This window comes from Corapipo altera, unplaced genomic scaffold (assembly GCF_003945725.1).
Source record: "Corapipo altera isolate COAL_440 unplaced genomic scaffold, ASM394572v1 61411, whole genome shotgun sequence".
In the NCBI taxonomy this organism is placed as follows: Eukaryota; Metazoa; Chordata; class Aves; order Passeriformes; family Pipridae; genus Corapipo; species Corapipo altera.
The window spans coordinates 3,205,430-3,222,339 of NW_020884875.1; the positions used below are offsets into that span (position 1 = coordinate 3,205,430).

Genomic DNA, 16,910 nt, shown 5'->3' on the forward strand with positions numbered 1-16,910 from the left:
CATCATAATTATTTACTTGTATGGATAAAGTTATCCAGCAGAGACACACAGTGAGAGAAAAGAGCACACAGTGAGAGAAGGAGTTCTTGGATTCTGGGCACATATTCTTATATCTATTTATTGAAAACATGGCATTTACTTTGCTTGAAAAAGGTTGAAAAGGATGTTAAACTGGCAATATATTAAAGGATTTAGATTCTAAGGAAATAGCATATATTTATCCCAAAATTGTGTTATCTAACATGCAAATGCATCAAAGCAGCTTTCATTATTCAAAACAGCAAAAATACCGTGTTTTTTCTACTATATTTTAAAATAAAATTAAGAGTCATTATTGATTAGAAACACACATTATATTGTATGTGGATGAGGTTTTAATTTATACCATACATATTTAGTTTCTATTTCAGATTTTGTGTTCAGTGTCATCACTGTAAGTGAATAATTTAAATGGTATTTTTCTGTCTTTAACATTATTATTCTTTAGAAAATTTTAAAGAATATTTTCTAGATAGTCTGTGTGCAGATGTCTAAGAATTATCTGTATAAGCAAGCACTTTCTTATACCAACTCTGAAAGATTTTAAAAGCAAAAGAGTAAAACCAACAAGCTTTGTTAAATCCTAGAAATCCTTCATCTTTTATTTATCTGTACACATGCCAACTTTATGTTTCCTCAAATCATGTGCACTGGCTGTTGTCTAAAAAAACCCCACTTCTGCTTCAGATGTTATATTTCTATTAAAATGTCTCAATCCTTCTATATCCTCCCCATATTACTCTGCGTGCATGTGTGTGGTTTTCCTTCACAATTCAACTAAGATGGCTTACTTAATATATTTTATTGATCTACAATACACTTAGGAGCAGTGCACCACTACGTCTGAGGGCACATGGCATTCCCTAGAGGCGCTTCCTGTCAGCATTTATATGTTATTCTTTTCATATACAGGTTCTTTGTCAAGATACAGACTGTAAAAACCTAAGGGAACCTCATCCCTGTTTATTCATACAACTCAGAAATGAACTAATTTCTTTTAAAGTTTTATACGCACAGAAGTGCATATAACAGCAGGATGGTTTTGCTTCAAGAGTAAAGCCAAGACAATTACTGTTAGACACTATGAATGTAAAGGCAGATTTAAATATTCTGTATAGCATCTGTGTTTAATATATAGACATGATGGTACAGGACGGGCAGGATTTAAGTGGTATGGATTATGAGAGCTCATATAGAGATATCTGCATAGGTCCAAAAAATTCCAGAGCCAAATCTGTCCTTATCTGCTGGAAACATAGCATGCCTGCTCATTGCTCTTGAGTGTAGCTTTCCAGGGTGAGCTCTTGCATTTTCTTTTCAAACAAATCTGAGCTATATTTATATTTTTCTCCCACCAAAGTTTTTTATCATGCATAATAACTTCATTTCAGAACACCAGAAAAAGCTATTAAAATAAAGGGGAAAATCCCTCAAATATTTTGTCAAATTTAATTGAGTTTAGGTTTGCCATAACTTTTCTAGTTGTGTCTAGGAGATAAATTTTAAGGTTTTTACTATTCAAGATAAGCATAGGGATATTACATATTACTGCAAAGAGTGAAAAATTATTGGTGCACTGCCTTCATTCGTGATCAGTACTCAATTACTTTTTGTAAAACTGAACTATTAGTCTGAGTAGACTCCACTTGAAAATATCACTTCTAAGAAGAAAGGTGTTCAAAAGCAGTCGTGTTAGGCCCCTTCCTATCTATATCAATATAAATAATCCATCTTTGATTATAATTACTATTGTCAAAATGCTAGGCTACCCTCAAATGCAAGGTAATGTCATCTCCTTCCAAATATAAAAAAACAAATACAGTGACTAAAATGATATGAGATGGACTGGAAAAAGAACATTAGTCATCAGTGAAGAATATGGGCATTATTTTCTTGTCTCATTCAAATGCCAGCTGCTGACTTTCAAAGAGGATGTTTCAAAGCACTTCTCTCATGTTAGCAGTACCACAAAAAGTAGGTGATACTGTGTTATTAAACTAGACCTTATAGTGTACATCCTTCTATGCTCCAATCTTCTTCAAAGGAGATTGTCATGAATCTTTTGTAATAAGCCCCAGCCATTCAAAACAAAGAGAGAAAAAAAAAAAGTAATTTTTTTTAAAATTTGTGGAAAACTGATTTTATTTTTGCAGCTAAATTAAATAGATCAGTACATTATTTATAACAGGTTATTTTGAATAGATACTAATAATTTTGTTAATTATAATATTGTTTTTCCTCTCGCATGAGGAAAATAAACCCAATGCAAATTATTAAAAGTGGTACATGGACCAGAGAAAGACTCACCACGGGGCTTTCTTCTTTTCCTTATGTTATCAATAACACCTTCTAAAGAGTAAATGAAACAAACATAAAAATCCAGATAGCAGAAGGAAAGCAAAATATATTTAAGGGCATTTAATGAATAAAGTTATTGATACGAAAAGTATTCACTGCTTGCTCTTACAAGTAATAGGTTGGCATCTGTACACACAATACCTAGAAGTATTCAAAATTTACTCACTAATAGTAACATTTATTAAGATGCTGCTTATTTCAGATAATATAAAAATCGTGGAATATTACTGTATTTCTCCTGTAAAAAATCCTTTCTATCATTTTTATTAAATTACATTTTCTGAAAGTTTTATAACTTTATTTGAATTAGTTCAGGTTGAGTCTGCTTAAGTGAGTATATGTGCGGAAAGCAGGAAGAGCAGAAAGTGGATGGATGGGAGCAATCTTAGAGAAAATTATCCTACATTTTTAAAACAGAGAAAATACATGCAGCCTAAATCTAAATGAGTTTTGTACATCTCTGGCTTGTAAGTATAAAAAGTATAGGCAACACTGCTTCAGACATGAAGGAAAATAAGTAGGTTAAAACAAATGAAAGAAAACATTATGTTGTGTATTTCCTGCTTTCCTCATATTTTGGTAACCAGAAGTGGATACAAATGGAGACAGACTTCCAGTTTTACAGGGAATTCTTCTTGTTTAGCTTTTAGCTTCATTCAAATTCAAATTAAAGTAAAAATATGAAATATTAAAATTTCCATGGAGGAACTTGTTATAATACCATCTTTTCTCCCTCTGGGATTTTATGAATCCAGATTACAGACCCTATAGATTACTGATATATGTCTGGTGGACACAGGACTATATGCAAAGTTTCTGATATATCAAAGTGACTTGGTTCAGAATTATGTGAACCAGAATAAAGTATCTTGCTTTGATTTTTTCTAATGTGAAATGTAGGCATTCTAAATGTGCAATTTCAGGTGGCCTTTTTTTATGTCTAATTGCATCCCAATAGAGGTTTCTCTCCAGATGTACTTTAAGTATTAGAATGAGGCAGGTGCTGAATACCTATGTGTAGAAAGTTCAAATTTGATACAGAAAACCCCTTCAGTTAAAAGTAGCAAAATCAGGGCTCTTGAGAAAATCTGAGTGTGATAATGACCCCCTAGCAAAAATATGCAGCTTGTGTAAAAAGAGTTTTTATTCACTCTTAAAGCATATGGATCAAGAATTAGGCTGTACATATTAATACAGGTTTGCAATGAAAACCAGTAAAATTTGCTGAAGAACAGCTGTATATGAATGGTATTCATCTGGATGTATGTACGTCTGGATTTATTCTGGGAAACCTGCTCTAGCATAAATATTCTAAAAGTTCAGTTTTTGGATTTTCCTATAACAAGAACAAAGGCCACCCACGGAGGGCTACTTCAGAATAGTTGTTTCAAACTGATATACCAGTTCCACCTGGAATACCACTACATACAGGTAAACACTTTTAAAGAGATAGAGCAAAATAGACTGATCCAGCTCCCCCAGAACAAAGGGAACACTCTCCTACAACAGAGAATCTGCATTTGGCCATGAGGTGCTTATAACACCTCCTGAATATTCATGGTAGGGCAAAGGAGAGATACAAGATTCTAAAACATGACAGGTACGATTCATGCTTTTATTTTAGTTTACATTTTTTCACTTAAGAAGTGGCTTAAGACATGCTTTATGAAGTCTGTTATTTTTCCCTAGAATTTCTATCAAACACAGCATTACACTTTATCATATAATGTGAATTTTTTTGTATTCTTTCAAGTGTAAAGCTTATATAAAATATTTTACAATTTACTGTTACCAGAAATCCCTTCAGAATATAATGCAAGATAAGCATTTATGAGTTGTGTTGATTCTTGAGGGAGAAATATGGAAACTAAATTTTGATGAAAAATAGGCAAGTTGTTCCTTGCATCCTCTCCTTGACATATTCCTACTAGCTCTTTCAATAGCAAATTAAAAACATGGAAATAAGTTAGTATCTATTAAGTGCATCAATTTGTTTTTGTATGCTTCCTCTAAATAATTGTTTCATTATTCTCATCTCCTATAAGGAAGACCTGCTTTCTATCTGAAAGAAACAGAAGCCTGCAAGGCAGCCAACTAATTCATTCCAGAAGTCATTGTCTTTAGCACCTATTATCACATCAGTAACATAGTCCTACAATCAATACTTACAAACATGAGTCCTAATTTAGATCTTTCCTGTGTAGCATTGAGCACCAATATCTACTGAAATATCCATCACCAGCTATCACCATCAGCATTAAATAATTACATTAATATGATAACATTAAGATTTAAGCATTTTGATGAGAGTAAAGTAAGGTAGCAGGGCTTATGACCATAGTTAAATTCATGACGCTAAACAATTTCCCCATTGTGTGATTACAATTGGGAATACCTTCTTTGAAACACTTCTTCCCTTTTGTAATCCAAATATTCATGTGTAACATGAATACTTTCTCTAATGTTAAACTTTTAGAAAGTTCTAAACCTCCCTGTAATTGATTTTACACCTTTATTTTTCAACTTTCAAGGTTCTACATCTCAATTAGTTCATGGTATTAATATAATAAACCAGAAGTTATAAACTGAGCAGACATCAATGGCAGAAATAAATACACAGAAAAAAATGAAATATTTTCAAAAACTATGAGACTCAAGAAATCTAGTAACTGTTTTTACCTAAGCAAAAGTACACAGTCCGAAAAGTATATTAGACATCAAAAATATAAAGAACATTACAACAAAAGCAAGGAGTTCGGAAGAAAAAGTTATTATTCTTTGCCATTCTAGGCCTGCAAAAGCAGATGACCTGCTAACCTGTCAGAGAACAGAAAAAAACATAAGCCAAAACCTATGTGGGCTTCCTAAAGCCTCAGTAGTTGTTGTAAAAACGAGAACTTCATTTGTTTTCCTCTTCATTGATCACGACACACTGAATTAAATCAACAGTGTCCTCAGACAACCTATTTCTCTAGTCCTTGCTAGCTTGGCATAAACTTTTGGTAACACAGTAAACACATGTCCTCAGTCTGCATTAAACATACCTTGTCATTTAGCTCTGCACATCTACAAAATATTCCTCTGCAGTTTCTTATACTGTCAAATCACACAAACTAGTAAATTTTCCTGAGCTAATACAGTTTTAGGCCTATCACTCCATGCCAAACCAGTGAAACAGATTATTTCATCATCTTGATGCAGAAGGAAGGAGACTAACCTCAGTGACTAGGTCAGTGCTAAGTGCAAGAGAGAGAGCAGTAACTGAATTCTGAACAGCTGCATGTACTAGAATGGATATAATTATTCATTGTAAATTTCAAAAATAAGGATATCTTAGTCCTAAGAATGTTATATATTGTTGTTATTGGTATTACAATATTTCCAAATTGTGTTGTAAATAAAGCATCTGACTTGCGCAATTCCACTAATTTTGATCACAATCCATCTCTGATTGGTAATTTCACTCTTTCATCTGTTCCAAGAAGCACTGCTCTAATAAAATACGCACACATAAATACAAATATATGATTATAAAATATATTAGAGTAGTAGTATACCTCACCAGATCCTTAGTGCCTCTAGTAATCAGATGATTCCCATATGTTCCATACTGTTTAAGCAACCAATTTAAGATTCTTGGATTTGATTTACATAAGCGTTTATTGCTCAGCATTGCAAATGAAATCAGAAGAACCTAATGTTTTAAATGTGGCTCTACAATATTTTGCCATATAATAAAAAGGTACTCAAAAACATTTTGGAAACTCTAAATTATGACTATCACATCAGGATCAAATGAGGAAAAATCTCATGAGAAAACTAGTTTCCCTGATGGCCAGCTATAGGGAAGAAGGTGCATTATCAAAAAGGAGAAAACCCAATGCAGAATAACACATCAAATGACTATAATGCATTCCTTGCACTCCATTAAGTAAATCAAAAATCTTACTGGGGAAAAAAGAAAATTGATTGTGTAATTGAAAATGGTGTCCATTAGTAAGAAATGCTGAGAATTAAAATTCAAGTTTTGGGTGTTATTACTAAATATCTTTTTTGCATATTACATATATATTAGTACAGCTCAGAGCATTATAAATCCTCACCATCTCCTGCATTTCTGAATTTCCCTATCAAATATTCATTTAAGTAATTCATTTTATAATGAGAGAGACTTTCAGATTCTACAGCAAAAATTTCTGAATTCTTTTTCTAGCAATGCTGATGCCATCAGAGATGAAGATCTGAACTTTAACATCTGATTTCCTTTGCCCCTGAGGCAATTAAGTGACACAAATGGGCGTTAATACAATGCAAAATCCCCTTCACCAAATCCAAACCTAAAACAACCTGAGACATGCAAACAATCCAACTGCAAGGAAGGGAAAGATAAAACAAAAAAACCAGAGTACCTGAAGTGTTCTTGCTGAGCAAACATTGACTGACAGCCAGGAGAAATGCCAGCAAAACAAAGCCTTTCTAAAAGCTTTTAAATCCCTTTTGGCTTTAAAAAACTCACCATTCAACTTAAATTCCATACCTCTTTTCTAGATTTGTATCTCACAAAGGGAACATTATAAATGAAATATCTGTAAAGACCAGGAAAATACCTTGCTTAAAGGACCATCCGTTTTCCTAACCATACAACAAATTATTGCAAATAGAGTCAGGAAAATATAGGTTGGGAATCTTCAGTTACTGTTATTAACGATCTACTGCAAGGGATGCTTTATTGCAGGCTGTCATGCTTAGATGGCCAGATGGCATCAATGGCAAAAATGTCATCTCTCATTTCTAATTGCCTAGAATCCCTGTCCCATATAAGACCTGACTGTAACAGTTCATCAATTCGGACTCATGTACTTTTCTTTCAATTACTGCAGCTGAAATTGATTGCAAAATGCAGAATCTTGGTTTGCACAGAGTGATTATAGAAGAAGACTACTGTGCTTTTCTGTTTTTGTGCCTCCGTGGTTTCAATTGCAAGTTTTACTCCTAATTTTCTAAGGAACTACTGGCTCAAACTCTGAGGCATGATAAAGATGTTTGGTCTATGAGTCATTATGGAAGTACTCTAGTCTAAAGCAATGCAGATCAGAAAGCTGACGATAAATCACACAAGGAGCAGTAGATAATAGGTTTTCTGAGCCAAGGAGAAATTAGGGAGCATCTTTAGGAAAGTCTGAGAAACTTCTTCAGAAAAGACCTTTTTTGGAATGAAATCTTAGTGTTAAAAAAAACTAGGAATGGCATCAAAGAGCCATATTCCCTCATAGAGGTAATTGACTGCTATTTTGTCTGTAGTGGATTGGCTCAAACATGGCTTAAAGTGAGGTGGAAAAACAGCTGCTACTTACTTTTATATTATATTTACCAGTATCCCTATTTTTAAAGACAAGTGCATTGATATTCTGGAAGAGCACAAGATTCTGCCTGTCCACAGTACTCAGTACTAATAAAGTCAGTACAATCAAATGGCAATAAAGATACAGAAGTGAGCAAGTGAGCAGGTGGGATCACATCAATCAAAGGAAGATGTCAGCTCTAGCAGTCATTTCACAGCAACATGAAGGCCAGTGCTAGGAACTGTCCAAGAAGGTTAAGTTGAGAGTACAGATACAATATGGGGTCATAATTATTATTACTGAAGAGAGTATACCAATGGGACCTGAACATATTTTGTTAAATTACTTAGGCTGTAGGTTGGTACAGTATTAACCAGTGGTGATCCTATTTCCTTTTACAGAGAGAGTTTTCCATTTTATAGTCTCCTTCATGTTGCACTATGATTTTCCTAATATCCTTTCAAAAATAAAAATCCAACCAATTTGTTTCACTTTAATTGCATTCAGTGGCATTGTTCAGAGAGGAAGTAAGAGAACTGCAGCTTCGGTTCATTTTCCTACACCTTTGTGACATTAAATTTAACTTATGTATTTTTTTTACAAGTATTTATAAAGTAAACCCACGAGCATGCCTATGGAATTTGAATACTTTCACGTGTCAGTTCAAAGAGAAGAAACAGTTTTCAGGAGAAGGCTTTTAGAAGTTCTTGCACTCCGCAGCCTGAAGCAACTAATGTGCAAGACAGAAGGGAACTGCGGACTGGAAGAAAAGGCTAGGCTGTGTCAACTGAGGAAACAGCACAGCATCCTCATGGCATCCTCACTTTCTCTATCATCACATTATCTGCAAATGCTCTGGCTCACAACTGGTTTACATTTTAGAAAAACTAACTTTTTCTGGCTGAGCACACATTGGCTTGAGTAAGTCTTCAAGCCAACAATCACAATGAATAAGTCTAAAATTTTACTTTGAGTCCAAACCCCAGTATCACATGCAGTCACTTCATTAACAAAAGTTTTACAATTCAGACTAGATTAGATCGTTACAGACTACTGAGGGCAGTAAAGCACCCCTCTTGCCTAAGCTCTTGCAGTATCAGGAGCATGAATCCCTTCCAATCTCTAAAGTAAGCAGTCAGTTAGATTCTGAATAGACTAGTAAAGCAGATAACCATGATCATCATCATTCTCATCGTTCTATTTCCTCTATTATTTTAGAGGGCTGAGATTCCACGACTGCTTCTCCATCTGTTTTCGGTGCTAAAGAATTATTTTTCAGAGCATGGAAAGCAACCATGAAATGTCTCATAACACCACAACATGGTCAGAACAAACATCTAGATGTTTTCCTCAAGAGGTGTCTTAAATATGCTTCTGATTCCAGGCTGGCAGTCCACAACTCTTTCTCTTGCCAGTGGCCTAAAGACTGCCTACACTGTGAACATTATATTCAGACCTCTCCCCTATGTTCATTCAACAGAAGAAATTCAATAGCCTGACAAAAAATTTTTAAAGGTGCAACTTTCAGAAAGGACCTTTCCAAGAGTATGTGGCCAGTAAGAAGAGAGTATTGTTTCCATAAAAAAACCCTGAGTGTGGGTAAGCTGAAAGAAGGGTCTGAGCACACACATAAGAGTTTACAGCCTTTTTTATTGAAAAAAGAAGCAAAGAGAATAGTTCAGTGTTCTCTAAAAGTTAAATACTTCAATTCAGTGTAATCCAAGCCTTCCTTTTACTTGCTAGAATGATTTTCATCCAGATCTTTAAAAAGTTGGTAGAATATGTACCCTTTGTAAATGTGAATGGAAGATGTTAGAAAGCAGAACCCAGAATACAGGAGAATGGAAAGATGTGCCAGTCAGCATCGTGCTGACCTACTTTTATTGTAGCAATCCCATATCTGAAGATATGTCAGAATTTTTTTTTTCAGAAAAGCAGCACAATGAGGTGTCACCAAAATGTTGCTTATCATTAAAGATGTTGCTTGATGACTGCAACTACTTGTCTCTATGACTGACAGTCTTAGTCAAGGAGCTTCCACATTAATGTGCAGTATCACATTCCTAAAGGAACAAATACTGTTATGGTTCTATGATAGAAATACGTGGGACTGAGCAAGATGCCCATCTACAGTAAACAGTGCTGGTTTATGGATCCTAAGATTGTAAAAACTGGAGAGACACATGTTTTCAGATGTCCAATGAGAGAATTGTTTGGGCTGCTTCTTTTTCTATAAACCCTTTTCAACAACTTTTTCAGTGTAGTAGGTATAAAAATGTCCTCTATATTGCTGTGTTATCTGACTTTATAAAAAACTATATTTTTCACAGCCATTGTCCTTTAAGAAGAATATCATTACTCTTCCTTATAAATAACGCAGTTACATTCTGTCCTTGAACATTCTGTTCCCACACAGAAGAGTATCATACAACTAAATCTATTTATCTTATTTTACTTAGAAAAATTTCATGTTGACCTTTAAGATGGGAACAACGGATCATGAGATGACCCAGACATTATTTACAAAACAAACTGAGGATAACATTAGATGATGCAAACAGCAATAATATACTTTCAGGAGCATTCTATAACTACAGACTAAACTGAAACCACTGGTGAACTGAGTGTTCCATATTTCTTTTGGTGTTTTTTTTTTAGGGAATGAGGGTTAACAAATTAAAATTACCTTAAAACTGAAAGTATTTTCTGGCTCATTTACTGACCGTGAGTCAATATCATGGTATTGATGATAAGGATTGCAAAACAAACTTTAGTTCATGAGCAAGTGAGCCAATAAAATATAGAAGTAACCTTGAATAAATTGCAGGGCAGCATATTACTAGGCATGTAGTTTTACACTAAATTCTGAAGCTAATTGTTTAGAATAGTAATGTTTAGAAAGCACAATGAAAAATGAACAATACTTACAACCATACCGTTTAGGGACACCCAGCAATCTGGTGGGAAATCCTGGAGTAATGGTACTAAAAACTGTAGACAACCATCCCAGTGGCACAGCAGGAGCATCATTCCAATGAGATTAAAGATTCTCACCACTGCACTGGCCAGATCATACGTCATGTGGAAAATCTGCAGACAGAAAATACAGATGATGTACATGTTGTAAATCAGAAAAGCAAATAATTTCATTTTTATCGGACAGGTTAAAGGAAAACAAGTATCATCCTGAATTTCTAAAAAAGCTGAGGTTTCTCAGCAAGGACCATTAATTTGAGCATGGTAATTTCAGCAGAGAACTATGCTGACACACCTGACTCTTGGCTGCAAGCCAGCGTTATGTAAGCTGCTGAAAAAGGCATATATTGGATAGAAGTCACCTGCTAAAGTGTTTTCTTAAAGCCTACAATTCCTTTCAACTGAAGAAAGACTCACAAATCAAAAAAGCTTAGTAAAGCTAGTGAAACCATTATTTTTCTATGAACTTGGTATTTAAATACTCACAAACTTGTGGGAGATTTAATGATCCCTTCAGAAAATTCATTTTTACATTTATTACCTTCTTAAAAGCAAAAAAATCTGAGTGAAGAAACAATATGAGTAGTGTTACATTTTTTGACTTCTATTTCTATACTATTTGCATATACCAGTTCACCAAGAAAATATCACAAAAATATAGTTAATTGCTCTTAATCATTAGCTATTTTCCTAAAATACTGATAATTTTATGGCTACTCATCTGTAGTAGCTAAGTTTATATTGAACTAATACAGTAATTTGGATTTCAATATATTCCTCCATTCTTATGACAAAAAGATGTTTGCATATGAAAAGTGCCTTACAGCAAATCACACATATAATTCTCAAAAACAACACAGACATTTTCAAGTTTGTGATGGGCAAATTTGTTGGGCAGAATTTGCATGAACAGCAGCAGTCAGCTGTCAAGTAGTATGGAAAAATACATTTAGCACTTTTCTGCTATATTGGTTTCAATGTACTTCCAAAATGTAAATACAGACATATTCTTTACTTATCAATAATTCAGTCTACTCAATATAAATATATAACATTTTTATATGCATAATTATCACTATACAGGTGTTACATTTAGAAGATGAAGAATGTCCAGTTGTTATTTCATGGAATTTTAAGTTGAAAATACTATTTAATTGTATGGATAGACATAGAACTCAGAGGCTTTAGGACTGAAAACATCAGACTGCGAGAGGTATACAGGCATACCAGCACATGACATTTTGTATTTGTAAATAAAAGAATCCACACATGAAAAACAGAATATTTGTATCCTAACTTTTATTTATCTAAACTACAAGCAGAGATTAAGTATCCACATTGTAAATGAGTGCAAGTACAAATATGGAGAGTATATTGCAGTGTCTTTAATTTCCTGTTAGTGGGATTTGGTTCTTGTTTGAAAATGATAGTGTATATTTTGAGTCCCAAAATGCAAAACCTGCATATTAGAAATATACCTTAGACACTAACCCTGTGGACAAAACCTTTTTCAATCTAGGGGACTTTAAGAGAACATATTCCAAAATCCAGTTTGACAATCAGTGGAAATAGATGCTTGTAACGTAAGCCTTATCCAAATACCATCTAGCTGCTGCCAAAGTTGAGCAGATGACACTGATATTTAGAAACAGAAACTGTCACCATTATACATTTTTCTTATTGAGAAATGCATTTTTGTTACAGCTATTTCAATAGTTTAAGTTTCAGTAGCTGATATGAACCCAAATAGTGGACGTGTGCACTGAAATTATTTTATTTTAAAGAACTGGAAAAAATAGCAAGGATTACTACTGGTTTGGAACACCAGTACGCATTCAGGTTGTACTTTGTCTATATGGTTACTATACTACAACTGCAAAGTGCAGATAATTCCTGATCACACAAAAATTTTCAGTTTTCCTTCAAACTTCCCATTAGGCTTTGCTGTAAGAGACCCAGGGGAGGACGAGGTTCTCAAAACTCTCTGGAGACCAAAACCCAGCACTCACATATACTGAAGGCTCCTGAACCCTTATCCTGCCTCTGCAACTATGGGCTTAGGCATTATGCTGTAGGGTTTGGGCTCTGCAAGGACTATTCTATCTTGTCACTGTTTTCTTCAAAGCTTTTTCATTAGTACTGTGGTTCTGCAGAAATGGTCACATACTGCAAGAACGAGAACATGTTGAAAATTTTATGTGAAATAAATCCATCAAAGGCAATGACTGCAACAGTCTGTGTACAACACTGCAACCTTCTATCAGTTCTGAAACTGTTGGCTCCAGAAATAGTTCCTGGGAAGCTTAGTGTACAGTGTTAAAAATGCATGAACATATCTGGGATATTATCTAGATTGCATAACACAGTAATGTTTTATCAGCTTTTCAAACATACTATACTTTTATCACTAGTCTTTTGCTTATATAGTTTAATATTTATATACTCTATCCTAATACCTGTGATAACTGTGTATTAAAGAAAAGAACTTTAAAAAAAAATCTTAGGCAAATGTTGAAAAACCTTTTAAAAAACTATGCTTGATCTTCTACCAGCAAATAATAGTTGATATTTTTTTGTCAAAAAAGGAACTTTTTTTGGCAATATGTGTTTGGTTTAAAAAAAAAAAACAAAACAAAAAAATACCCCAAGCATACTTTGTACAATGTAAACAATAATATTTGTTCATAGTATTGTATTGATATATTTACATTTGGGGCCTGGGAGGAGTGCGGTTTTTTACTATTAATAGCCAAAATGCTCTGCGGATTGAAGTCATATATTGCATGTTTAAAGTTCTTCCATTCAGGAATTGATTGAAACAAGAATAGTAAAGAAGTCATCTTTTTTAGTATTTTTTCTGTAATCACAAATTACAATTCCAGTATTAATGAGTTAAACCTCATATTAAAACTCATTAAAACTCCTTGGAGATGTGTGAAGTGTAGTTTGCTAGGAGAGAAACTAGAGGACAGTAAGTCAATGTCACTTGTTTAAGCAAATGGTGGTTTGTCCATCAGCTGCTTCTCCCATGGGATAGGAAGAAATATAAGACCACAAATCAACTTAACTTGATTTTGTAGTATGGATGTGTGGTCAAATCTCTCTGTTTCAATGGACTTCTTAATAAGATATTATTCATAACAGAAATAACTCAAACACTTGCACATAAGTTAGGTACCCTTTACTTATGTAGTTAAATATAAGTGCCTGTCCATCATTAAACACTCACCATCCAAAAATGCCATGCAATTAAGCAGGAATTACAGCTGTAAAACACATCTGAATATCTGGCCACTTTATTTAGATTCCTAGTTTCATACCTAAATATTCAGCATAAGCAGAAGGAGTTGTAAATTTTGGACAATGTATTTCCAAAAAATTACTAAAGTGACATGAGATTACTGCACCTGAGAAAAAATTAAAATTTTCTTAAGAACTAACTGTTTTCACACTTTTATTTTACATAATAGGACAGAGTTCATAGATATTTCTCCTTCTTTTGTTACTACTCAGCTTCATTTCAATTACACATGATACTTTTTATTATTACCATGTTTATTTTGGGGGGTTCGGCTATAGTGCTGTCATTTTTCATAGTTTCCATGTACTTTAAAATCATGTCTAATAAAAAATGAAGTTTGTGAACTCACTTCTAAAAACTCATAGTTTTTTCCTTTTCTAACCTTTTCTCAATAGCCTGGAAATCTTAAATTTTTGCCTGAAGAACTCCTAATGCCTCTGATAATGTCTGAAATGAAACCACAGATTAACAGTTTCTGGTATTTTGGCAAAGTATTACTCACAGAGTATAAGAAATAGCTGAAGAAGTCAGAGTTCACATGTTTTATCTCAGTTTTCACTCACACTTTATTGACTCTTTTCATTCCCACGTAAGAAGCAGAAAGCAGACTATTCCTTCCTCACATTTATAATGGATCATATACTTCAAATCGGTCCTGCTAACTGACTTTTGAGCCTGAGAAAGAAAAACTGTTCCAGTCTTACCAGTCCACTTGCTGAATAGTATTTGAGGGCTGTCATATTAAATTAACAGTGCACATATAGTTTAACTAAGTGAACACAGAATCTTTTGAACTGCTGTTGTGGAATGCATAGGTTACCTCTTCTGCCTTCTCATAAGTGGTATGTAATATTTGTTCAGTTGTGATTTTTAATTCAGTTTATAATCACACAATCATACAACTGTTAGATCATCAAGTCCAACCTTTGACCAAACACCACCTTGTCAACTAGATCATGGCACTAAGTGCCACATCTAGTCATTTATTTCTTGAACACCTCCAGGGGGTGGTGATTCCACTGCCTTTGATTATTACATTCAGTTTAGATAAAAATTGACTTATAAAAATTATTAGAATTTATTTCTAATTAAATAATAACAAAAGAAAATACTCCCATCATTGAGCTCATGCAGACACTTCTTCCATCCTCAGAAGTACTAAAGGTGCTTAGTATCACAAAACTGTCCTGGGTTTACTCTTCAGATTAAGATTTGTATCATGCCTTGGGCAATATGAAATGGCACTCTGTGCTGGTTTAAAAGTTAACCAGTAGGGGAAAATGAACTCAAAAGAGAGACCACAAGTCAGAATAACAATTTATTAAAACAACACAACAAGTATGATTATACAGACAAACAACCGAATTCAATCCACAAAAACCCAAATGTACAACCCAGTACCCTGGGATATGAACAAGCAGGGTTCCCCGGGCCCCCCCTGAGTCCAAAGTAAAGGGGGAAGCGGAAAAAACCTGCTGGTGGGAGAGCTATTGCAGTCCAGTTGAGGGTGGTGGTCTCAGTCTGGTTGAGAGCGGTGATCTGTAGTCAGGTTGAGAGCGGTGAGCTGCAGTCTTCCTCTGGATCCCACGAGTGGAGAGAGAGTGGCAAGGTTCTGAAACTCCAGGTTTATATATTCTCCAGCTCAGGCAGCAATGCTTAGCTCCTCCCCCAGAGTGGGGAATTCCATAAAAGGGTGTGAGGGTGCTCAGTCAGGGAATTCCACAAAAGGGCATGAGGACAGGAGCATGGGGGGGGGGCACCTCGCAGGCCTCTACTGACAACAGTTTCTGGGAAATGGCATGGAGAGCTATAGAATACACAGTTTTGGGCTACACCCATCCAACGATGAATCGGTCCCAGCTGTTCTAACTAGGACACACTCATACCAAGTGAGTTGTGTGTGGAGTCTCAAATATTAAATAGCCACAGTGGGGAGACAGGAAGAGCTGCACATGTGCACGTGTGGAAAGTATGCTGAAAGCAGTACCTAGAGTAACATTGGAACTTCCAGCTAGACTGCAGGGCAGAATAACAGTTATAAAAAATAACAGTTATAAAATAGTATATAAATGACAAGGGTTTTTTTGGTTCAGTATCTGGGTCAGCCCAAAATTATTACGTTTATCCATTAGAGCGCCCACTAAACAGAGATTATAAACCATAGGATCTGAATTTTCCTACTGGAGCTGAATGTTTACTTCGAAGACAGTGGTTGTAACAAAACTCATCTGGAAATAAAAAAATTTAAAAGGGAAAGTACAATGCCTCTTTTTGAGCATCCATCTCTCAATCTTCTTTAAACAGTGAAAGGCAATCATGGCTCTTTTGTTTATTCATTTCATACTTAAAGATCGACTTCAAAAGATATTTTTCCTAAATATCACTTGGGATACCATGGGTCTGATTCAACTCCTACCAAAGCCGATTTCTTTGAGAGTTGCAGGTTACTACACTCTACAGTGGAAATACATCTGGTATAAGGAGATGTAAACACATATTGATTGAAATGCCTGGCTATGCCCTCAGGGTAACATTTTACACTCAACTGATTCCTGATATGTGTGCTTAATTTTATTATAAATACTTCATCATTGATAATTCAGTAGTGGGGAAAGGTATATAGCATTATCTAATCCAATTGTATTTGTGACCTTAAGCTGATGGCAAACGCAAGGATCTGCTTTGGCTTTGGTTGGCCCTGAAGGGAAAACACAAGCTATTTAACAAACAGAGCAAACTATTTTTAATCAAACATATTTGGAAAAAAACCTAAGGCGACTGAAGGCTCACACTAAGACCTTAAACCATCTTGTCCAGGAGCTGCTTTATGCTGATGACGCCGCCCTTGCTGCTCACACAGAAGCAGCTCTGCAACATTTAACATCCTGCTTTGC

General features: G+C 34.7%; 1 protein-coding gene across 1 annotated transcript in view; it reads right to left on the minus strand.

Annotated features, from left to right (window-relative positions):
• Positions 1-16,910, minus strand: part of HCN1 (hyperpolarization activated cyclic nucleotide gated potassium channel 1) — a 199,877-nt gene that overhangs the window by 82,124 nt on the left and 100,843 nt on the right. The window contains exon 3 of the mRNA XM_027634972.1: positions 10,668-10,829. Within this exon, the coding sequence (XP_027490773.1) occupies positions 10,668-10,829 (162 nt within the window). The remainder of the gene's footprint in view (positions 1-10,667; positions 10,830-16,910) is intronic.